The 25,508-nt window shown below is 39.2% G+C and overlaps 2 protein-coding genes across 4 annotated transcripts in view; both read right to left on the bottom strand.

Moving 5' to 3' along the window:
- Window positions 1-25,508, bottom strand: part of LOC126175239 (uncharacterized) — a 292,084-nt gene that overhangs the window by 217,977 nt on the left and 48,599 nt on the right. The window lies entirely within an intron of this gene.
- LOC126176370 (craniofacial development protein 2-like) lies at window positions 13,717-14,538 on the bottom strand. Its single transcript, XM_049923526.1, has one exon. The coding sequence runs from the start codon at window positions 14,536-14,538 to the stop codon at window positions 13,717-13,719; it is 822 nt and encodes a 273-aa protein (XP_049779483.1).

The raw sequence follows: 25,508 nt of genomic DNA, 5'->3' as shown, positions 1-25,508 counted from the left end.
TGCGAGACGGTGACAGCGACGTTGCGGTTATAGTCATTGCTAGCGAAATGGTTAAATATTCTGCTCTGATTTCCAGTGGAACACAAATTCTCGACATACTTTCTGTAACACCAGTCTGTATGGTACCAGATGACTGAAAATAAACGTGTCTATAAATAACTTTTTTACTTTAATTTAAAAATTGATCTTAGTTTTGTTTTCTCACGCATAGCTTTATCATAATGAAATAAAGTTTATTTTATTTATAGTTAATGGAATACTGAATGCAATGTAAGCTGGATCGACGAAAACGCGCTGCTCATCAAGTGACTAGGGTAACTGGGCAAAGCACAAGTATTATAGTGTAAAGGTTTGAGAAAATCGGCGACATTTTGTATCTGGGACTAAAGAACCACTTGTAGACTACATAAAATACTACATTTACCACTATATATCAAATTGGGCCTAATGAAGCAGTTTGTAATACCTCTTCCACAAGATGCATCCTGCTTTATGTTCCTTTGAATGAAACTTCCTATCTGTCAAGAAAAATTGAATCCTGATAAAGGTTTACAAATTTGAGAACAAATTGAGTACTAACAGAAAAGATGCATGGTGCCTTCAAGTCTATTGGTTAAAAATTTCCAGGACATGAGAAAACATGCAGCTTACAATAACTTTATTAAAAACATGTTGGAAAATTTCAGGAAGTTAACTTGTAAAATTCCACTTAATACAGTCAGATATTGACTGCTGTCAAGGACCTGGGGACGTTATAGTGAAAACAACGTGAATGGGTCCACCAGGAAATTAAGGAGGTGGACACGTACCAAGAAACATGACAATAGTATGATTGCCGACTTTTGTTAGATCTAGAAGAGGGATAGTAAAGAAAGAAAATTTAAAAAAAATGAGAAAATTTGAATATTGAATACAATAGAGCAATCATAATTCTGCTTTCTAATATTTTTAGCCTATGCCTAAATAATAAAACTCTAATTATATAAATACGAACACTGATTAAAATTTTTATTTCAATATTTGCTCTTCGATCACATAAATCTTTAAAATATGAGATCTTATTTTATAAAGAAATCTAACGTCATGGAAAGAAAAAGTAAGTTTAGTATCAGCATTTCATATTGATTAACGAGGTGACAAAAGTCATGGGATACTTCCTAACATCTTGTGGACCTCCTTTTGCCCGGTGTAGTGCAGCAATTCGACGTCGCATGGACTCAACAAGTCGCTATAGCCGTCCATATTGCGAAAGTGTTGCCAATGCAAGGTTTAGTTCACGAACTAGCCTCTCGATAATGTCCTGAAAATTTTCGTTGGGATTCATGTCGAGCGATCTGGGTGACAAAATCATACGCTAGAACTGTCCAGAAACTTCTGTAAACTAATCATGAACGACTGTGGGTCGGTGACATGGCGCATTGTCATCCATAAAAATCCCATCGTTGTCTGAGAACTCGAAGTCCGTGAGTGTCTGAAAATGATCTCCAAGTAGCCGAACAAAACCAATTACAGTCAATTATCGGTTCAGTTGGATCAGAGGACCAAGTCCATTCCATGCAAACACAGCCGACACCACCATGAAGCCGCCACCAGGTTGCACAGTGCCTTGTTGAAAAATGGTTCAAATGGCTCCGAGCACTATGCGACTTAACTTCTGAGGTCATCAGTCGCCTAGAACTTAGAACTAATTAAACCTAACTAACCTAAGGACATCACACACATCCATGCCCGAGGCAGGATTCGAACCTGCGACCGTAGCGGTCACGCGGTTCCAGACTGAAGCGCCTTTAGCCGCACGGCCACACCGGCGGGCCCTTGTTGAAAACTTTGGTCCATGTCTACGTGGGTTCTGCGCCATACTTGAACACCACCATCAGCTCTTACCAACTGAAAACTGGACTCAACTGATCAGGCCACAGTTTTCCAGTCGTCTAGCGTCCAGTCTACAGGGAGTTACAAAAAGGTACGGCCAAACTTTCAGGAAACATTCCTCACGCACAAAGAAAGAAAATATGCTATGTGGACATGTGTCCTGAACCGCTTACTTTCCATGGTAGAGCTCATTTTATTACTTCTCTTCAAATCACATTAATTATGGAATGGAAACACACAGCAACAGAACGTACCAGCGTGACTGCAAACACTTTGTTACAGGAAATGTTCAAAATGTCCTTCGTTAGCGAGGATACATGCATCCACCCTCCGTCGCATGGAATCCCTGATGCGCTGATGCAGCCCTGGAGAATGGCGTATTGTATCACAGCCGTCCACAATACGAGCACGTAGAGTCTCTACATTTGGTAACGGAGTTGCGTAGACAAGAGCTTTAAAATGCCCCCATAAATGAAAGTCAAGAGGGTTGAGGTCAGGAGAGCGTGGAGGCCATGGAATTGGTCCGCCTCTACCAATCCATCGGTCACCGAATCTGTTGTTGAGAAGCGTACGGACTCTTCGACTGAAATGTGCAGGAGCTCCATCGTGCATGAACCACATGTTGTGTTGTACTTGCAAAGGCAAATGTTCTAGCGGCACAGGTAGAGTATCCCGTATGAAATCATGATAACGTGCTCCATTGAGCGTAGGTGGAAGAATATGGGGCCCAATCAAGACATCACCAACAATGCCTGCCCAAACGTACGCAGAAAATCTGCGTTGATGACGTGATTACACAATTGCGTGCGGATTCTCGTCAGCCCACACATGTTGACTGTGAAAATTTACAATTTGATCACATTGTACAGTACATACTGACGAAAGTAAAATGAGCTCTAACATGGAAATTAAGCGTTTCCGGACACATGTCCACATAACATCTTTTCTTTATTTGTGTGTGAGGAGTGTTTCCTGAAAGTTTGGCCGTACCTTTTTGTAACACCCTGTATATGGTCATGAGCGCAGGACAGGCGTTGCAGGCGATGTCGCGCTGTTAGCAAAGGTTGCCGTAGCCCATTAACGCCAAATTTTGCCGCACTGTTCTAACCGATACGTTCGTCGTACATCCCACATTGATTTATACGGTTAATTCACGCCGTGTTGCTTGTCTACTAGCACTGACAAATCTACACATTCGCCACTGCTCTCTGTCGTTAACTGAAGGCCGTCGGCCACAGCGTTATCCGTGGTGAGACGTAATGCTTGAAATGTAGCATTCTCGGCATACTATTGACATTGTGGATCTCGGAATATTGAATTCGCAAACTATTTCCGAAATGGAATGCCATGCGTATAGCTCCAACTACCATTCCGCTTTCAGTTATTAATTCCTGTTGTGTGGCAATAATCACGTTGGCCGGCCGAAGTGGCAGTGCGGTTCTAGGCTCTGCAGTCTGGAACCGCGAGACCGCTACGGTCGCAGGTACGAATCCTTCCTCGGGCATGGATGTGTGTGATGTCCTTAGGTTAGTTAGGTTTAACTAGTTCTAAGTTCTAGGGGACTAATGGCCTCAGAAGTTGAGTCCCATAGTGCTCAGAGCCATTTGAACCATTTTTGAATAATCAAGTTGGAAACCTTTTAACATGAATCACTTAAGTACAAATGACAGCACAGCCAATGTACTGCCCCTTTATTTTCAGTATACGCATTACTACCGCTGCTGTATTTGTGCATGTCGCTATCCCGTTACTTTTGTGACTTGTATGTAGATCAATTACGATAGAAAAGAATTACATTCGAAATCTAAAATTCGTGCAGATAAATTTTTCTAATGTACGAATCTGTTTAAGAACCTTACATGATATGTTTTTCATAGTATCGAAGACAGTGCTCAAGGTATGCATTCAGGCCTCATGTTTAGTAGACTTTTTTTTCTTATTTTGGTCCATGCTACATCCTCTGAACGTTGCCTAACCTTCAGTCATAACAACAACGTACTGGTACATGTAGTCCATTGTCAGAGTTATCAGAATGATTTTCGGTTATTTGTGTCACGGGATTATCCTATATAAATGGAAATGGTAACCAAATTTTAAGGCTTCTAGTTTATGTACGATAAAATTCTTTATTTTACTCTATTTATAATCTGCCTACCTCTACAGGGGAAGCAGACTTAAATGAAAACCGAGCCCACAATTTTACATATTACTGTAAATTTAGTCTGGGTTGAATACCAAGCAAAAGCTGTGTCTCGTCAATGATAGTCACGTGAGCGTCGCAAAGAAACCACAATTTCGAAAAACTTCAAGAAGATCTTTTAAGTAGGTAAACGAAAGACATGGCGTATAGGAAAAGATGTTTATCGGCAAGCTCATTATGTGCAGAGACTGGAGATTTTATATCTGAATAAAACACTTTATTAGTTAAGAGAGATGCTCATTTAACTTGACAACGTAGGAAAAGGAAAAATGAAGGGCAAGAAATCATTATGGGTGGAAGGGTGATTAGAATTTAACGTCCCATCGACAACTTGATCATCAGAGACGGAGGAAAAGCTCGGATTGTTTCAAGGGTGAGGAAGGAAATAGTCCGTTCCTTTTTAACGGACCGTCGAGGCATTTGCTAGTGCGATTTAAGGAAATCAAGGAAAACCTATATCTGCACTGTCGTACGCAGATTTGAACCGTCGTCCTCTCGAATGAAGAGTTTAGTTTGCTAGCCACTGTGCCAACTCACTCGGTGACAGGCGTTTAGTAAGTCCTTCGTTGTGTTTTTCTTCTGTGGCACTTCCAGTTTTGACTGTGGTTGATTCTAGTTAAGTGAAAAACAGCAGACTCGAGAATCCTTACTTGAATTTTGAGGACATTATTATTAATTCTCTCTGAGTTTCTCATAGCTCTGCCATTATTTGCAGGAGTGGCATCCACCGTTCACTCCGAAATGGTCTTTCGACTGATTCTTTGTTGAGCACCGTTTCTCTGTTTAATTTTATACCAGTTATCACACATTACTGTCCAGTTAAACTGTTCTCAATGACCTTTCTCGTCTGCCCTACTACCTGCAAAGAGCTATACAAAGACTGCTGTAAAAATAGTTGCAAAGTGTTTCGTATTCTTTTTGCAGTTTTGGTAACTGTTCCCATGTACTTCGGTTACACAATACTCTCCATATTAAGCACGGATTTTGCGGATAACGTAAAGAACAATTTAGAAACATCCGCCGAACCTAAAAGGGCAACTCTAGAGAAGTGAAATTCAGCGCATGGTGAAGCAAGAACCTGGCAAATTATTTAGTAAAGAAGAGGAATTTCATAGAAACGACTTGTATGTTTTGGCACTTTTCTTTAGGATACATCGACCATTCTGCTAAGCATATGGCTTACATAATGTTTGTGAACTTTTTACATTTTATGAACGTTATTTTTCCATTGATTTTTTTTCGCTGGATTTCATCACTTGTATCATATCACGTATTCATTCAAATCACAGTCAGTAACTATATGAAGTACTGGCAGCATCAACAAAGCTCGCTGGTGACGTTGCTTGAGAGTGTCACTCAGCATATAATACACATATACATTGCTACTTGCGTAGCACATGAACACAGATAATATCTACAGAGTTCATGTCTGATTACTTCTTCTACGGCAATGGTTGGCGTTGTGGCGTGATGCCGACGTAGACTGTTTCGCTGTTTGTATTTGTAAATTACATGATAGCGACTTTGGCAGCAACATTTATATATGTGGCGAAACGCTATATATTATTTTGAATGCTTTTTATCCCATACAGGTAGCTAATGAGTAACATTTGAACATTTTGCAGCACTATAAAAAAGTTGTGTGAATACAAAAGTTAAATTACGAAAATTAAGTTAATATAGAGCACTCCTCCTCCACCTTTTCCTGCCTATTCAAGAGCAACGAAGTAAACTCTGTCACTGAGTGGCTAGGAGCCTCAGGCGAATGACGATACACAGAAAGCTATAATGTATCCTTAAGACCAAAGATATACCTTCTGGTAGTATTCTTTTCTTGGTTATCGTTATTTTTGAATGCCTAGTTGTATTGTAGTTTATTTTTATTTCGTAGGCGTGTATGAAGATTCCTATTCTAGCTCAGCGTCTGGCCATGCAGCTGTTACCCAACCTAACTTCAGTAAACTTTATTACATAGCTATCGAACTTAGCAGTGCTTCGTAATTGCTAAGTATGCATGGGAACTGCTTATAAATCCTAAATTCCTTACCCCCCCCCCCACACATCTATGCCCACCATCCCATCCCTCTCTCTCTCTCCGCGCATCTCCTAGCCCCCATCTCTCTGTGCATAACCTTCTCCCCCACCGCTCTCTGTCCATCTCCTCCTCGCCCCTCTCTATTGCATTTCCGTCTCTATGTTCAATAGAGCATCGTTCAAAATTTGAAGTAAATCTGCCAAGATATTTTCGAGGTTTTTGGCAAAAACATATCCCACTTTATATGTTACATATATTGTTTATATATGTTATGTTACAAAGATTTACGCCTTCTGTCACTCCGAGCTTTCATTAGTGTCATGGAAAAATGTGTAGTAAATCCGTCAAGAATTCTTCGAGATTTCGGTAACATATTTATATATTTTATATATAACTGTAAACTGATTTTTTTATTATATAAACATGCAACAGCAGAACTATGAAGCTGAAGGCATTTTTTTTAATTTTCTGTTTCATACCAAAAATACCATTACTATCCACAATTACGAAAAAAAGTCAACCACATCGGTCGAGCCGTTCTCAACTGATGATCTTTCAAAATTGATTTTAATTTCCAACTTTGCCGGTGGATTTTACAAAAATTTCCTTTAATACAAACGTTGCCCTGACACTTAAGAACACAACAAAGACAAAAATCAACCAAATCTGTCGAGTTCAAACGTTCTTAATTGATGATATCTCATACATGCTGCAGCTCATGTTAATATCTGACTTCTCCGTTGAATTTTCAAAAAAATTTCTTACATACAAACCTTGTCCTGACAATAACGAACACACAAAAGAAATCAACCAAATCGATCAAGCCCTTCTGAGGAAAATAACAGTATTACGATCTAACAATTATAAAAATTGAACTTACGGGCATCATTGACGAAATGAAAGAAGAAGGATGGATAAAATACGTAAACAGATTTTTCGTTAAGTATTGATGCATGGAATGTCTGTGATATTTCACAAAAAGGGATAAGTAACTTCGACCAGAAGATGCTTGATGAAAAAACACGCGGAAGAAGACTCAATTACCGTTCGTGACTGTTGGAGGTCCACATAAAAAATGATATAGAATTGAAGTCGAAACGAAGTACAACATTTTTTAAGAAATTGACAACTGATATAGTGCATAAGCAATGATCCAATACTGTTTTAATGTTTTCAAACATATTGTCCTGATTAATATAATAAAAAAGGCCCGATGTTACTGCTTTAGTTAAGCAGCTAGAAAAATCGTATCGTTTCGATTGTTAAATGTGTTCATGGGAATACTTATTGTTAGAGAAATACCGAGCTATTTGGCACAATTATCATACTGGATTCGTATTACAAAGGAAAAAAAGTAAAAGTTCCCGTCTTGGTTACTAAAAGTGAAACTTTTCGTATCATCCTTATGTCACATCGAATGTCAGAAACGTTTCTTCAGTAAAACCCCTTGTAGAGTAACTCGTCTATCATTGATCTGATGCACAATACTGCTTGTGAAAGCTTTCTCCATTCGGAAAGAAGTCAGATGAAAAAGGAACACAAATCATTTTTGGTTCGCAGTTCGTTTTCTAATGTCTGGTTTAGAGTATTATAAAGGTTCCTCGGTGACGTATTCGAGTAAACGTATTTAGTGGGTTAAGGGAAGTGTTCGAGTCACACTTTAATGAAACATCACGTGTTTGCCGAAACGTATTTAACTCTACGTATTTTTAAGTAGCTTAGATGAGACGAATGTGACGTAAGTACAAATATTCGATGAAATTGGAGCACTGTTCGTAAGAGAACGGTGCGAACCGATGGTCTAGTTTCAAAGGATACCTAGTGGTTAAATGCGTGACTAGCTTGTAATGACAGACCATTTATTGACGTATCGCAAAGATAGTAAATGCATTATGGTAAAACGTATTGGCAACTGTTTAGTCATTACCAAACTGATGAGAATTTTCGTAGATGTGGAACGTTGAAGTACGATAAAAGCCACAGTTTGTCTGATATGGCACGCAGGTTAATTACTGAATCTAAAAGTCTGTGGGAAGAGCAAGTGAATCTCACATTAGCACTTCCGGTATCATTGGAAACCAAAGTCCCTCGAGGAGAAGAGCTCTCAGAGCTACTCATAAATGTATCGCGATTCCCTTGGGACTCTTCACTGTGCACATCACACATTAATGCGTTGAGGGAGGCCGTATTGTGTTTGCCGCAGCTACCAGGGAATCACAATCGTCAAAGCATTTTCATTTCCGTAGACAGCAAGACTGTTTATCCTTATTTTGTAAGTGCTCTCAACTCCCATTATATATGTAAACGATACGATTTGCTGGAAAGAATAATAATTGCCAGCCTATCCTGTAAAAAAAATTACAATTGATGTAAGATTAAAAGTTTTTATTTTGTTGGTTTTTGTTAAAATCAACAAAATGCAGAATGTAACTGCCCGCTTATATTATGAGTCGTTAACAATGCGGAGACTTAATTTTTCTAAGCAGTTCCATCAGTATTTTAGTGGGTAATTTTTCTTATTGTTAATGCCCAAATAATTTTGAAATATTTCCTTTAATTTTCTGTCAACGTTTTAAACGTCGGCTACCATTTGATTATAGAGCTATATTGAGAGTAAGACTGGCAATATGGTTCAAACTTAACGACATAGCTTCTACGGAGTGAGCAGGTAACTTTTTTCAGTGGCACCTCCGAGAAGAAAGTTTGGTACAGGTAGTGTTAAACTTCGCGGAAGAAATAAACAACTGATACCACGTATTTATTACTTACATTAGACTATAACTAAGAAAAAGAATTTACTATTGTCAACCTTTGAAATACCTAGATCAGATAGACAACAAACTGTTCGTGATCAATTAAGACGTACTTGTAAAAGTCATTTATCCCTCTGTTATTTGTTTATATCAGTGTTACTTACCTGTGCTCTTATCCATGGTGACACAGACTTTTGAAATTTACTCCTGTATATACTTGCAGAAAGAAAGCAGTAGCTATTCTAGTTTTCTGTAGGTGAGAATCAGTGATTGATTATATAATGTTCCATTACAACTTAAAATCGTCGATGGAGCTGTTTCGTCGAGCATTTTCTATGATGTATATTGCAGAGGTAATAGCTAACCGTTGCATTTTGGAGCTCAGAAAGAGAGCAATAATTATCACACGCAGAAATATAAGACGAATTTGTGGTTTCTGAAATTAATGTAGGTACTTGTCGGCCAGATAACGGAATACAATATTTCATCGTCTTATAATTGTCAACGTCGGTTTAATATAGCTAAGAGTGCTGCTAAAATTACATATGAATAAATCGGTCACTAGGAACTGATTTAATTACAGTACTGTCCAGTATACGTATGAAAGACAGACATTAAACATCCCACGAGGTGTTAGTCACTGTTAAAACTGCGATATGCGGTGTAGAAACTGATCATCTATCTGGTGTAATTTATGGTGTGATCCGTGGCAATGGCATCACTGGTGGTAATGCGTGATTGATGATGTAGCGTTTTACGCGCCAGGCGAAGCCTAAGAAAGAGAGACCGCAGCGATGACGTGACGCTGTGCATGAAATATAATGTCTGAGAGTCTTAGAATTCGTCGAATAACTAATTTTGACCTAAGTGGAGAAAATTTATTGAGTGACATTTAACTTTAGTGGCACCGTTATTTTGTGTGGCATAGTAATTTACGTTAAGATTCGTTCATCATTTACTGTCCAGTTGCCTTTTAAATAGGAGCACTGTTCTTCTGCTGATCAGGCACTTGGTGCCTGGCTGATTTGGTCAGTATCACTTCAGAATATTTTAAGATTCGGTGGGACAATAATCATTTATTTTGCTAATAGAATTCTAACTGACTTCAGTATTATATATAATGTGAGGGATATGATCCGCTGCTTGTGAATCATCGAATCTTTTATAATCTTCTACCTTTTTTTAATGACTGAATATTTTATCTATTAGGTGATGCAATTTTTAAAAACATTTATGCAGGCAACACGTCTAATAAATATGCAGTGCCTAAACTAAATGCAGATTATGATGGCTAACGGGAATTAATAATTAAGGCGACCATAAACAATGACTCTATCACTTGGAGCATATCTGCCATCCAACCCTTTGGCTTGAAAACACTACCTCAACAGTATCAACAAATTTACTTGTTTCTTTAACAACCTTTGGGAAACGGGGATATCGTTGTGTACAGATATACCGCAACAGATCGCGTATTATTCGCTTTATTGACTAATTTCCCTAATGAGACTCAAACATCCTCATGTATGTGGAAACTACAGTAATCTCATGAAATGTTATATATTAAAAAATCTACCGGTGTTCTGTTAACACTTCATTTACATAGCTAACAGCAGCTGTTCGTGAAATATTTCAATTTACCCTCAAACACATAGATAATTACTAAAATCCCTCTTACAACCAGGTAATTTACATCCACTGCCATGGTCGCAATTTGAGGTACCACTCGGCACCAAAAACTGATGTGAGTTGAATCTTCAAAGTGTACTGTAAGCTCATTGCCCGGTTGTATGATCTAAAGCACAGCTAGGAAAGTTATCACATCTCGCAGGCAATGTAAGAGCCATGTCGACATATACAAAGAGGGAAGTTGTTACATCACATGGACCGCGTTCAAACTGAAGAAAAGAATTTGAGAAAGAAACCGTGAAATGTTTTGTGATATGGTTTGCCTACAGCTGAAAAATGAAAATGATTAGAGAACCATTTGACATGTCTTCGAATGATGCTGAGGCGCTCATACTTTAGTGATGTAAAGGGACGACGCCAAGAGACCACTGAGTAAAATTCCGCAAGATGAAGATACTCTAGTACTCTTTCAAGTTCTTGGAATATAAGTTAAACATTGAAATTTGATCCTCCATCGGCACCTCAATTACTATGAATGATGCCGAACATAATTCAAAGTTCCGTCAAATGTTTGTCTAATTTACTTTAATTCTTGCGTTTATACAAATCATTTCACAAAACATTGGACCATTTTTTTTCAAACTTTTAATTTCCATGGTTCGTTCAGAATAATTGAAATACCATATGTTAAAAATCGACCAAAGTTCTATTATTATGAAGATCGTGTGGATCAAGAAAAATAGAGAAGTTTTACTATTCATCTATCATTTACAGCAGCTATTCGTAAAATATTTCAGTTAACCGTCAAAACACAAATTAAGTTTTTCTTAACTCCCCTGATTACTTTCAAGCAATTAAACGTTGCTTTGCCAAACTAGATCTCACACTGATCGATTTGATATCCCTTTTGTCCTTGTCTCACTTTTCGTCTGGCTATGAAAATTTGTACAAAAATTCGTTGCGTAATTTGTAGGGAGCCTTGTTTCCGCTCCGTTCTAAAATGTATCTGTAGAAGCTAGCACGATTATATATATGTATATATATATCATCATCATCATCATCATTTAAGACTGATTATGCCTTTCAGCGTTCAGTCTGGAGCATAGCCCCCATTATACAATTCCTCCATGATCCCCTATTCGGTGCTAACATTGGTGCCTCTTCTGATGTTAAACCTATTACTTCAAAATCATTCTTAGCCGAATCCACGTACCTTCTCCTCGGTCTGCCCCGACTCCTCCTACCCTCTACTGCTGAATCCATGAGTCTCTTGGGTAACCTTACTTCTCCCATGCGTGTAACATGACCCCACCATCTAAGCCTGTTTGCCCTGACTGCTACATCTATAGAGTTCATTCCCAGTTTTTCTTTGATTTCCTCATTGTGGACACCCTCCTGCCATTGTTCCCACCTGCAATCATCCTAGCTACTTTCATATCCGTAACCTCAACCTTGTTGATAAGGTAACCTGAATCCACCCAGCTTTCGCTCCCATACAACAAAGTTGGTCGAAAGATTGAACGGTGCAAAGATAACTTAGTCTTGGTACTGACTTCCTTCTTGCAGAAGAGAGTAGATCGTAGCTGAGCGCTCACTGCATTAGCTTTGCTACACCTCGCTTCCAGTTCTTTCACTATGTTGCCATCCTGTGAGAATATGCATCCTAAGTACTTGAAACCGTCAACCTGTTCTAACATTGTTCCTCCTATTTGGCACTCAATCCGTTTATATTTCTTTCCCACTGACATTACTTTCGTTTTGGAGATGCTAATCTTCATACCATAGTCCTTACATTTCTGATCTAGCTCTGAAATATTACTTTGCAAACTTTCAATCGAATCTGCCATCACAACTAAGTCATCCGCATATGCAAGACTGCTTATTTTGTGTTCACATATCTTAATCTCACCCAGCCAGTCTATTGTTTTCAACATATGATCCATAAATAATATGAACAACAGTGGAGACAGGTTGCAGCCTTGTCTTACCCCTGAAACTACTCTGAACCATGAACTCAACACCGTCAACTCTAACTGCTGCCTGACTATCCATGTAAAGAACTTTAATTGCTCGCAAAAGTTTGCCTCCTATTCCATAATCTTGTAGAACAGACAATAACTTCCTCCTAGGAACCCGGTCATATGCCTTTTCTAGATCTATAAAGCGTAGATACAATTCCCTGTTCCACTCATAACACTTCTCCACTATTTGACGTAAGCTAAAGATCTGGTCCTGACAACCTTTAAGAGGCCTAAACCCACACTGATTTTCATCCAATTGGTCCTCAACTAATACTCGCACCTTCCTTTCAACAATACCTGAGAAGATTTTACCAACAACGCTGATTAAAGAGATACCTCTGTAGTTGTTACAATCTTTTCTGTTTCCATGTTTAAAGATTGGTGTGATTACTGCTTTTGTCTAGTCTGATGGAACCTGTCCCGACTCCCAGGCCATTTCAATTATCCTGTGTAGCCATTTAAGACCTGACATTCCACTGTATTTGATGAGTTCCGACTTAATTTCATCCATCCCAGCCGCTTTATTGCACTGCAATCTATTGACCATTTTCTCCACTTCCTCAAATGTGATCCTATTTCCATCATCATTCCTATCCCATTCTACCTCGAAATCTGAAACATTACTGATCGCATTTTCACGTACATTGAGCAACTCTTCAAAATATTCCCTCCATCTGCCCAAGGCATCCGCAGGATTTACCAGCAGTTTTCCTGACCTGTCCAAAATACTTGTCATTTCCTTCTTACCTCCCTTTCGAAGACTGCTAATTACACTCCAGAATGGTTTTCCTGCAGCTTGACCCATAGTCTCCAACCTGTTTCCAAAGTCTTCCCAAGATTTCTTCTTGGATGCTGCAATTATCTGTTTGGCTTTGTTTCTTTCTTCAACATAACTTTCTCTGTCTACCAGGGTTCTAGTATGTAGCCATTTTTGATACGCCTTCTTTTTGCTTTTAAGGCTGCCTTGACTGTATCATTCCACCAAGCTGTTTGCTTCATCCTACTTTTACACTCTACTGTTCCAAGACATTCTTTAGCCACTTCTAGTACTGTGTCCCTGTACCTTATCCATTCCTTTTCCAATGACTGTAATTGACTACATTCAACTAACTGGTACCTTTCTGAGAACGCTGTTATATACTTGTGCATGATTTCCTTATCCTGAAGTTTCTCCACTCTTATCCTCCTACATATGGACCTGACCTCCTACACTTTCGGCCTCACAATCCCAATTTCACTGCAGATTAAATAATGATCAGTGTCATCAAAGAATCCCCTGAATACACGTGTGTCCCTCACAGCCTTCCTGAATTCCTGATCTGTTATTATATAGTCAATGCCTTCCCAAGTATACCGGTGAATGTTCTTACGTTTAAAAAAGGAGTTTGTGATTACCAAGCCCATACTGGCACAGAAATCCAAGAGTTGTTTCCCGTTCCTGTTGGTCTCCATATCCTCTCCAAATTTACCCATAACCTTTTCATACCCTTCTGTTCGATAACCAATCCTGGCGTTAAAATCACCCATGAGCAGAACACTGTCCTTGTCCTTTACTCTAACAATTACATCACTGAATGCCTCATAAAAACTATCCATCTTATCTTGATCTGTCCCTTCACAATGCGAATATACTGACACAATCCTAATTTTCTTGCTAGACGCTGTCAAATCTATCCACATCAGTCGTTCGTTTACATACCTTATTGCAACTACGCTGGGTTCCATTTCTTTCCTGATGTAAAACCCTACACCCCATTGTACTATTCCTGCTTTGACTCCTGACAGGTAGACCTTGTATTCTCCCACTTCCTCTTCTTTCTCACCCCTTACCCGAATGTCACTAACAGCTAAAACGTCCAGCCCCATCTTACTTGCAGGTTTTGCCAGCTCTACCTTCTTCCCAGAGTAGCCCCCATTGATATTAATAGCTCCCCATCTCATTACCATTTGTTTGCCAAGTCGTATCTTAGGAGTCACTGGTTTGTCAGTTAGAGGTGGGACTCCGTCACCTCCAAAGGTCCGAGGCATTTTGCTCTGGTTGTTGCCAGCATCATTTTTAAAGTACCAGGGAAGCAGGTTGCTAGCCTTACTTGCCCCGAGTCCCACTGGGTTTTACCCCTAACGGCTGAGGGACTAACCGGTGGATTTGGTAGTTTTTGCTGTATGAGCACAAAGGTGACCACGACTGCGACTATGTCCGAGATGCCCAGCCTTATTCCAAAGTAACTGGTATCCCGACTGTCAGGACCACTTACTTGGCCACTCATACGTTGCCCGTGGTTCATGAACTAGGACATGACTACAGGAGCCCACACCATGAACCACGATTATATATATATATATATATATATATATATATATATATATATATATATATATATATAATTGATTATATATATTAAAAAAACACGCAACACACATTAGAATCTCGTACCTATCCCAGTTGCAGTTTTTGTGAAAGTCTTTGGGTAGTTAGTTTTATTCTAATTCCATAGTTGTTTCTGTGGGAAAGTGACTAATAGAAGTATCCTACTATGTGTACTCTTGTCTGATTAAAATATGGTAAAATATTAAATTGTGGCAGGAGGAACCCTATAGTTTCGTGGTCAAATATCGCTTCGAATGTAAAAATAGATCAAAAGCATTATGATCATCGCTTATACAGACGTTAACTTGTATTATTCGACGTTACAGTTATATTACATATGAAAATGCTCCTAAGATTTAAGTAAGATGTCTAAAATCTACCGAAGCACACTAACAAAAGATGTAAGTGGATCGATATGAGCTTATAACGACTGTTGATAGTTGTATTAGCTTGAATATGTACATACTTAGTCGAGCGTGAACATGGTTCATGGAATGTAACAACTTCCGTCTTTGTTTATGTCGACACGGCTCTTACTTATGCAGTGAGATGTAATTTTTCGGCAGGCCGCTGTGGCCGAGCTGTTCTAGGCGCTTCAGTCCGCAACCGCACGACTGCTAAGGTCGCAGGTCGGAATCCTGCCTCGGGCATGGATGTGGGTGATGTCCTTAGGTTACTTAGTTTTACGTAGTTCTAAGTTCTAGGGGACTGATGACCTCAGATGTTAAGTCCCATAGTGCTCAGAGCCATTTGAACCATTTTGTAATTTTTCCAGGTGTGATCCGTGCTCGTGCACACGGCCAATGAGCTTACAGTAAACTTTGCAGATCCATCTCACGATACTTTTTGTTAGCAGTGGTGTCAAGTGGTTATTTAAATTTCTAACGTGTTGCCACCAGGGCAATGAATATAAGATACCGTAGCGTAAGTCGAGTTTTCATATATAACTTTATCCAATACTGTGGTTATATACTGCAATTTCCACAGATCTCTCACTTCTGGTGGACGAAACTACGCAATAAATTAAAGCTGGATTGACTATTGATATTATTCTTAATCTTGTTCTGCTCCAGTTCCCGTACCAGAAAACTTAAGGCCAGAGACGACGTTTTACCTCTTATTAGCGAAGTAAACACAGCGTCTGAATGTGTAAAAAAAGTGTGGCGGACCGCGACTCATTCTCGGCTTGCTACCTTTCAGAAGCAATATGCTATCAACTGCGCTTCTTGAGGAAACTCGACGCCCACACGTAAATATTCAAATTGATGGTTGTTCCTCTCCGCGCCATCCAAATCAGTATCCACTGCTTTGTCGTAAATAACCACCACATGCTGCTAAAAGTTTTTCTTTTATTATTCTGTAACTAGAATTAGACTCCAACTATAATCCGAAAGCGTGCTTAAAAGAAATTCGCGAACCAGCAGTAAGTGCTACGGTCGCAGGTTCGAATCCTACATCGGGCATGGATGTGTGTGATGTCCTCAGGTTAGTTAGGTTTAAGTAGTTCTAAGTTCTAGGGGACTGATGACCTCAGATGTTAAGTCCCATAGTGCTCAGAGCCATTTGATTTGAACCAGCAGTAAATGCGGAATCTAGAAATATACAACAACTGTCAAAGTATCGCTTCCGTAGGGACTGTGAATACAGGACATTTAAGCACTCTCTTTTCCCGAGCTCCAAACGAGAATGGAATGGGAAGAAGCTGTAACAGGAAGCACCCTCTACCATGCACCTCACTGTAGTTTGCAGCGTACAGGCATAGCTACAGATGTGGACACAGATGAAGGAAAAAAAAATCTTGATTATCCCTCCTTTAGTTGAGAATAGGTGTCATCAGGCGAAATAATGCGTCCAGTGCTACAGATGTAGAATAGGGTACGAAAACGTGGACTACGCGAACTAGAATTAGCCACTCGATTTGTTAACTAATCTGAGTGCTCTATTGTGGTGAAAGCGGGCGTACAGTTCCAGAGTGATGCTGGTTGGCAAACGTCTACGGGTAACAGAATGGTCTGTAAATGTCGGGTACAACGAATTTATGCTCCTCGCTTGCAAAAGAAGCAGCAACAACAGCAGTAACTCTTTTGCATGTAAGAACCGGTTGCAACTTATGTGTCTGGCAAAACTACAGACGCAGTTGTTGTCGGCTTCTTAACAGTAGGTGCTGTTGATAAGTGGAGCTGAGTATGCAGCCTTATTTAAGTCTTGGTAAAGCTTTTGTGACTGTACCAGAATAAATCTTATAAAACACCAGTTAGAGCTTGCGTGAAGAAAAAGAAATTGTGTGTAGTACTGTACTTTCTTGCGTTTACTTATTCTCACTTTTGTTCATGCGCCTGTAACTTCTCTTAATGTAATAGTTAGTTCTCTTCTTTCATCTCTTTTGATGATTTTGCAAATATTTTTTACGCACTGCAGAGCAATGGACTTGTATGAGATAACAAATTTTCGTTACTGTTTAATATAAGACTCACATAATCTGAATCTGATGCAGATCGACAATTCTTTCTTGCTCTCCCATTTCCTCATAGAAGTGTCATTAATCAAATGGCGATCTTTCTTCTACGTATAAAACTAAAGCAAAACGCCGTACTTAAGTTCTTTAAACTCACGGCACTGATGAAGCTCGGAAATAACTACTTTTCTTATATCAGGCAAAACGTGATATGCTGTCTACCATATATTCGATATTTTCACCGTGTGTAGTAGTATACGTAGTCTCCGATTGTTCGATACGACCTGAGCTGTAAAACGTTTCCACTTGTTTTTCCACAATCTCTTGTTTGTGGTTGTTTTTGTTGTTGCGGTCTTCAGTACGAAGACTGGTTTGATGCAGCTTTCCAGGCTAGTCTGTCCTGAGAAAATCTTTTCACCCCCGAATAACTACTTCATCGAAACTTCCTGTCAGACTAAAACTGTGTGCCGGGCGGAGACTCGGACTCGGGACCTTTGCCTTTCGCGGACTAGTGCTCTACCAACTGAGCTACCCAGGCACGACTCACGCCCCTCCTCACAGCTTTACTTCCGCCAGTACCTCGTTTCCTACTTTCCAAACTTCAAAGCTGTGAGGACGGGGCGTAGTCGTGCATGGGTAGCTTAGTTGGCAGAGCACTTGCCCGTGAAAGGCAAAGGTCCCGAGTTCCAGTCTCGGTCAGGACCACAGTTTTAATCTGCCAGGAAGTTTCATATCAGTGCACACTCCGCTGCAGAGTGAAAACCTCATTCTGGGAACTACTGCATCCTTTATCCTTTTGAAGCTCCTTACTGTCTTCGTCCCTAGGTCTTCCTCTGCTGTTTTGCACCTTTCACACTTTCCTCCATTACCAAACTGAAAATTTTTTGATGTTTCACGATATGCACTATCAAGAATTTCCTCTTTCGCCAGTTCATTTTAGCAACTTCTGATTAGTTATCTGATCTACCCGTCTAACCTTCAGCATCATTCTGTAGCAATTTATTTCAAAAGGTTCTGCTCTCAGCCGCGCGCGATTAGCCGAGCGGTCTAAGGCGCTGCAGTCATGGACTGTGCGGCTGGTCCCGGCGGAGGTTCGAATCCTCCCTCGGGCATGGGTGTGTGTGTTTGTCCTTAGGATAATTTAGGTTAAGTAGTGTGTAAGCTTAGGGACTGATGATCTCAGCAGTTAAGTCCCATAAGATTTCACACAAATTTGAACATTTTTCTGCTCTCATCTTGTCTGAACTGCATTTATTTTTTCAGTTCTCTAACGGAGCCAGATGGGCTCTCATATCAAGTCAATCGTATTTTGAATTAGGTATTATCAGAAATACCGGAAAAATACAGATTACCGTATAAATAGTAGGAGAGGTGCAAATAAGAAAAGGAAAAACAATGGGCATAATTCTATAACATTTTCGGTAACAGAGGATTAATTGCAGTTTAAGATGAACACAGGTACAGCGTTAAGTAATTGCAGTTATATCTCCAAAGAGGTTCGGAGTTCGCGTGTTCTTGAAAGTGAAAAAATTGGAGGCAATTACACACAGTGAACGGCCTCCAACATAAACAGTTTCGTGTAGAGGAGGAAGCGATCTTAAGTGATTTGTGTACGTTACTGATGTGGTAATGATACATGTAGGGACAGATGTGAGCGGTTGTGATAAGTGAGGAGACAGGGGAACAGTAAACGAAAATTCCACCTTCAGTCTGCGGATAACCAGGGTGATAACCAGGTACTCTATAACGAAAGGGAATATTTTCATGCCAAGAAACTCACGTATCACATTTTTTCTGGAGATGAACAACATGAACTACGGACGTTAGCATTATTATTCCAAATGAGCTTAAATGAATCGCAGCGTGATCCATATGAAGATAATTAAGCTCTCTCCCTGTAATTATGTTATTGTTTTCGGAATGGTAAACGACATCCGCATACGCGCCTTTGTGCTAAGCTGTTTGTCAACTCTCTTATTGTCTTCTGCAAGGACGAAAATACGACTTTATTGCATGTATTGACGAAACAGAATGGCTAAATATGTCACGTTACAACCAGTCAATGACGATTTTACCATACCGAAAGCTAGAAACTTCACTGTTTGTAATCCCCGACAGAACAAGCGACGTTATTAGCACGTCTCTCGAAATCAAACAGCTGTGCACTGGCTATAAACTCAACCCTGCTCTTCATTTTATTTTCAGTTTTAGCCTATATCATTTTTATCCTTCGTTTGATATACGATTGTTACGGTGTCATCTAAGCGAAGTTAAGACACGCTACTTGGCAGAAATGCGAAACATGTTACGCCGCAGCAAGGATCCATCGTCTTATTACCACTCTGCTAACTTGTTTCATCACGCGTGAAACTTCGCCGCGCTATATTGTCCCAGGAACCGACAGCTGCCGATTTTTTGCACGTGCCTCTTACATCCATTAGGGAAGGGCAACGGAAAGATCTTCTACGAGATCTATCTTGCTCTTGTGTTAACGATGGTAGTGTCATTGTTTTTATGTTTGGAGTTTCTGATATATTTTCTTCTGTAAAACTGCGCCGTAGAATTTCTTTCAGCAATTGGAAGTTGAGTTTTTTGTTGACATGACGCGTTTTTCTACGACTAGCTGCCCTTTCGACTTAAGACTACTCAACCGTTTGGCGTGTTCAGTATTTTATGCTCTTGTGTGACTCACGAATAATCTATTTTTGTATTAGCGAAACGCGCAGTGTATCGGTCGTATCCGTTATCCTAAATTTATTCGTATTCTGACTGAAGTGAAAGAGGTCCGCGAATATCTAGCATAAGTTATAAAACATGTTTCGGCTTCGGTTAGTTTTATAAAAAAACAATAGTTTATCACAATGGATTTCGACAGCATGCTATCAGTTTTGGGTCCCATATGTTCATAGTATAGCATTCACAGTGGTTCCCATTTCCTTGAAGTCTTGTTGTCTAGAATGCTCGTTACAACAGCAGTGTGCTAAGAGTGTAGTTTAAAGCAAGGAAATCGCTTCACCATCATTTTATACATGCAGAAGTTGGGCAAGTATTGAAAACGTAGGCGACTGAAGACGACAACGCCCTTTCAGACAGGTCGAACAAACTAGCTTTCACAATGAAAGTTATCGAAGAGAAAAAAAGTGTCTAAATTTTCCATATGTTTTGAGGTTTTGACTGTATTCTATTTTTGACATTCCGTAGCGACGCAAGGTTTGGTAACATCAGTATAATATACTCAGGTAATATTTTACAAATTAGCACCCTGTTGTGTGTAATAATTATTTGGAGCAAAATGATATTTTATACACGTTCAAACTGCATTCGGAAGTCCTGTGTTTAAACACGAGATGTTCTATTTTGTTCCTCGTGATTTTCTTGAGTAGTTGTATATTTACTATTGACTCATTTATGCCAAAGAAAGGAAGTAAACCTCTCCATTACTAAAATAATCGTTCGTTTCTCCGATTAGCTAAGACATTTTACATACCACAGGCACAGAACGTTGCCATGGCCGCCTAGTTGTGTGAGCTCCAGGAAGCAATAGCGCGATGTACTGATAATTAAAACAGATTGTCAAGATCGTGAAGTTCACCGTATGTCAGAGCAGTTTTGTAAAACTTTTCCACTATCGTAAAAGGTGAAACGGAGAAACTTACCTGAACAATTTTTGTGTAAAGTCTTTCATTGTACGAAACTATACCTTTGTAAAGAACATCTAAACTAGAAACGGAGCGTTCAGGTTATATTAGAAGGAAAAAGATAATAATGAATGTAGTATTGGAATAAAGAAAAGAGTAACACATGTATGAAAGTAAGCGTAAGTTATCACGTCTTACATGAAGCTAAGAACAGTGTAGACAACAGTTCTCAAGTAAATACTGTACTTCTAGGTTTCTAAAACATTTTAAATATGAACAAACAGTTTTTCTAGGAATACAATAGTATTTTATTTGAAATTGGTCCGCATCGTTAGACAGATTACGGAATTTATTCAGTGTATATTTGGTTTCACGTTTCCTAATAAATGTCCAGCTGTTCAATTGGGACTGTTTATGTGTGTTACCCTTGGTCACTGCGATAGATATGATGGGGCGCTGTAAAATAGCGTTAGCTTGCCATTCTAGAACGGTTTTCAACCACTGGAATAACCTGATGTAAGAATGGTTCTTATCAACGATTTTAGACAGTATGCCAGCAAGGACGTAAAGTGCGGATCTACCAGGCGAACCTTCACACAGAATTCAAATTTTGCTTGCAATCTATCTCGGTCTATAGCAACCTCTCCGCAAGGCGTATTACGTACTAACTCTTAAGAGGGAATGCCGAAATGCGGAATTCAGAATTTCATCATGAAACTCTAGTCTTAGAAATAACTTCGATGAACTTTGCAAAACAATTCATAACAGAACAGAGAACAACTTACACGAAAATAAAGGCACGGAACCAATAATTTTGTGGGTTACGAGGATTTTTGTAGTTTAACTATTCCTCAAAAATGACAGGTGCTACAGCTTTGTATGTTTAGCAGTTTTTTAGCTGAAGAACTTATGGGACAATGTTTTAATCTATGTTCTCGTATGAGGAATAACCGTTTATAGTTTGGTGATACATTTAAATTTACCGATACGTGAAATTTATAGGTAAGTCTAAGGGCGTAGTAGAAAATTTTCTACATGTACTTGAAAGTGAACGTAACAGGAAATCAAGAAACAAGATCTGAAACGCTTTTTAAAATACTTCTAAAATTAAGCAGAGCTGCACTTTTCTTCCTCCTTCTTTTCTGTATCTTTCACATCTCTCCTCTTTATCTAGTTTCCTTGACTGGATCCTGAATAAAAATTCCTTATCACTGAAAATTTATGATGCAATAAGCATCTAACACTTTCAGGATTGGCGCTGTGTTTGCACAAGAATCAAACATAAGCCTATTAATTGCTTCTATTCTTTCCTTGATACCATCACTGAACACCAGGCAAACATGAAAACAACAATTTTAATGTCGTTACAAGCAGCAAATAATTTTAGGGCATGTCTTCAGATCGACTAATTGTAACCTTCCATCGTTTACCTTGTTTTCGTTGAGTGTATATCTATTATAGGCCAGCTTTAGTCACCATTTGTCAGTATATAGCTTTTCCATATGTAGCACTTGCACAAGAGGCACTCATTATACACTCAGTATTTTTCAATCCATCAACCGCCAGTACTCAATGGATTGTTAATTGTAGTATGACTTCCAAATTTCTTCTCGATACATTGGTATGGTTTTCAGATGTACGTTCGGTTGGTTCTGAAACGTATGTATGTTAACAGATGGGGATATTCAGCCACCAAACAGTTGTTAAAATTCATGGTGAAACCTTCAGCTGTCCTTTATTTTGCACAACTCACTACCAGTTTCGGTCAGTGACCATTATCAAGCTCAGCTGGCATGAATGGCAGGAAAGTTATACCATAATTTGAACAAAAGTAATTTGCTCTTTTGAGCCCACTATAGTTCGTAAAAAAATTTTCACAGATTTTCGGTATTGTACACAGTTATTATTGTGAAAAATTTTTACGTTCTATGGTGGCCTCAAAAGAGCAAATTACTTGTGTTCAAATTATAGTATAACTTTCCTGCCGTTTATGCCAGCTAAGCTTGATAACGGTCATTGACCGAAACTAGTAACGAATTGTGCAAAATAAAGGACAACTGAAGGTTTCACCATTAATTTTTGTGATTATGAAACGCATTTGTTTCGTTTCCTAGACGGAAATTATTTGCTACACTGAATTATTTTTCACTTTATAAAACCCATTAGAGTTTCTTTAGTTTACTGAATGCTAACAAACAATAACTAATTGAAAACCGAATTAAGTAAGTCAACTGACATCAAAGGCAAATCACAAACTCAACAAAATCCCGACCCTAGCTATTTGACAAGAGCATTCAGAAAATATGCCTAAGTCGTGGACAGCACGTCGCTTACTGGATTAGGGGAGACCAGTCAGCCTCAGATCAAATCCGCTCGGCGTATTATCGACGGGGGACGGTGTGTCGACCAGGTTGGATGCGGTTTTTAGGCGGTTTCTCACATCCGACTATGTGAATACCGGGTTGATACCTCGTCCCTCACAGTTATATGATTTGCAAACATCTCGAAAATATTCTCACACTTTCAAATGGAACAGCACTTAACGCGGACAGACGACAGATGGGGTACACAGATTCTGTCCTAGAGTGGTTAAAGGGGGGGGGGGGCGAGGCAAGGATTGGGCACTAACAATGCCAAATCCAGAATAATATGCCGACCCCGTGAGACAGGGATAAGGCCAAAAGAGAAAAAAAAACACTAAGTTTACAAAATATCGTTACACAAACAACAGAAATAATCTACTGTATACCGTATTTTCGATCCGAAGCAAAATCACTACCTCGATCCGCGTCGAAGACATACTGGGTAGCGAAGAAAATGTAAATACAAAATTTACGACCACCATAGCTCATGTCAGTTTTAATACCGGACGGTACTACAAACACCGCTGTCAAACCATCTGCCTCCCTTCTCTCTGTGAGTGTGACGTGGGAGGAGATGGTTGTTCACGAAGGTCCCAAGAGACAACGCGGTAACTACAATGGCTGGTAGCAGCCCATATACCTTACTCACGTATGAGAAAAACGTGCTGAAGCCTAATCACCTCTGAATATATTCTTAGTTGTGTCAGTTCTCAAAGGGAGGACCAATTAAAGTGTTTAGTTCAGTACTCTGATTCAGCAACTTGGGACCGTGAGTTAGACAATTTACTTTACATCACATACTAGAAATCCTGACTGGTGAGGCAAGAGTGCGGGGTGATTTTTGTACGTCTCGAATCATAGCCTACAACGGAATTGTATCGTTAAATTTTTTTGTATAGTACTAATAGTTTACGGGCAGCGAGGGAGAGAACATGAACATCTTGCACGTGGTTTTTGAAGGTCAGCTTTAACGTTGCGGGTGGCATAAAACGACGTTGGTAGAGGCAGCTGAATCACTTTTCCACCTGAGGTCTGAACGTGTATTAAAGTATCACGCAAAAATTTGAAATAAATCGGCCAAAAACTTTCGCTAACAACATTTTGTCTTTATATGGGAATCTCGAAATGACAGATTAACTTCACGTTACTCTAATGAAAACCTGGACAAAGAGAAAGTATATAGTATATGTCCTTACGAATATTTATTAAGTATTACGTAAAAAATTGAAGTAAATCAGCCAAGAACTTTTCGAGGTTTGGTAACACGTTAAAAAGAGATGTGTCTTTACATGCCAGTGTAAATTACACTCTTAAATGTTAATAACCATTTATGCAACTGGTAAATGTTAGTCATCACATGATTTTCCTACCAGTTATGGCGTATGTACGAAATTGTAATGGCCGTTTGGCTCATGCGGACGACCATTTTCAGTAAAGAAACGAAAAGTGATGAAAACAATTGATGCGTATGACAACGATATCGCCAGACTAGGGTGCGTCCACAGATTTGTCAGAAAAATATTCGATCACGTAACTTTAAGAGTATGTTCCAAGGACGTCAAATTAATTTATGAACTTACATCTTAAAAATAACATCATTTGTCTTATTTAACATCAACAGAGGATATATTATCTGCCGACGATATTGCAGTTGTGAGATACGTACTTAATAATGGCTTCAATGTAAGAGGTAAAAAGAAAAATGAATGAAGAATGTGTTTAGACGTAGAAATTATTAATGTTTCATGTGTGTAAGTAGGCGTACTTGATTCTTAGAACCCTAAAAATGATATATTTACATCGTTTTTAAATAAGTAAATGTAATTGTCCGTAATGAATGGTCCAATGAAACGAAAAAGTGATTAATCTGCAGTTTACGAAGAATATTAACTTACGTGCGAAAAAGGGAGCGCGCATTTCTACACACATCAAAACAGTTTTGCATCACCTCGATTCCGGGAGTTCCGGAACCTGTACAGAAAATTGGAATGGAGATCAACATAAAAATCATTTCCACACTTTTTATTGCTCATGAAAGTCAAACATTGCATGTTGTACCACCATACAGCTACAACTTCGGAGGTGGTGGTCCAGATTGCTGTACACACCGATACTTCTGATACCCACTAGCAAGTTCTCTTGCATTAATGCATGCCTGTGTTCGTCGTGATATA

The sequence above is a fragment of the Schistocerca cancellata genome, chromosome 3 (assembly GCF_023864275.1).
Source record: "Schistocerca cancellata isolate TAMUIC-IGC-003103 chromosome 3, iqSchCanc2.1, whole genome shotgun sequence".
Classification (NCBI taxonomy): domain Eukaryota; kingdom Metazoa; phylum Arthropoda; class Insecta; order Orthoptera; family Acrididae; genus Schistocerca; species Schistocerca cancellata.
The sequence above is the reverse complement of the archived record's forward strand: the minus strand, read 5'-3'. Positions and strand labels throughout refer to the sequence as shown.

Excerpts from the sequence above, each read along its gene's own strand:
- LOC126176370 (XM_049923526.1), bottom strand. The coding sequence starts at position 14,538 with ATGCCTCGGACCTTTGGAGGTGACGGAGTCCCACCTCTAACTGACAAA.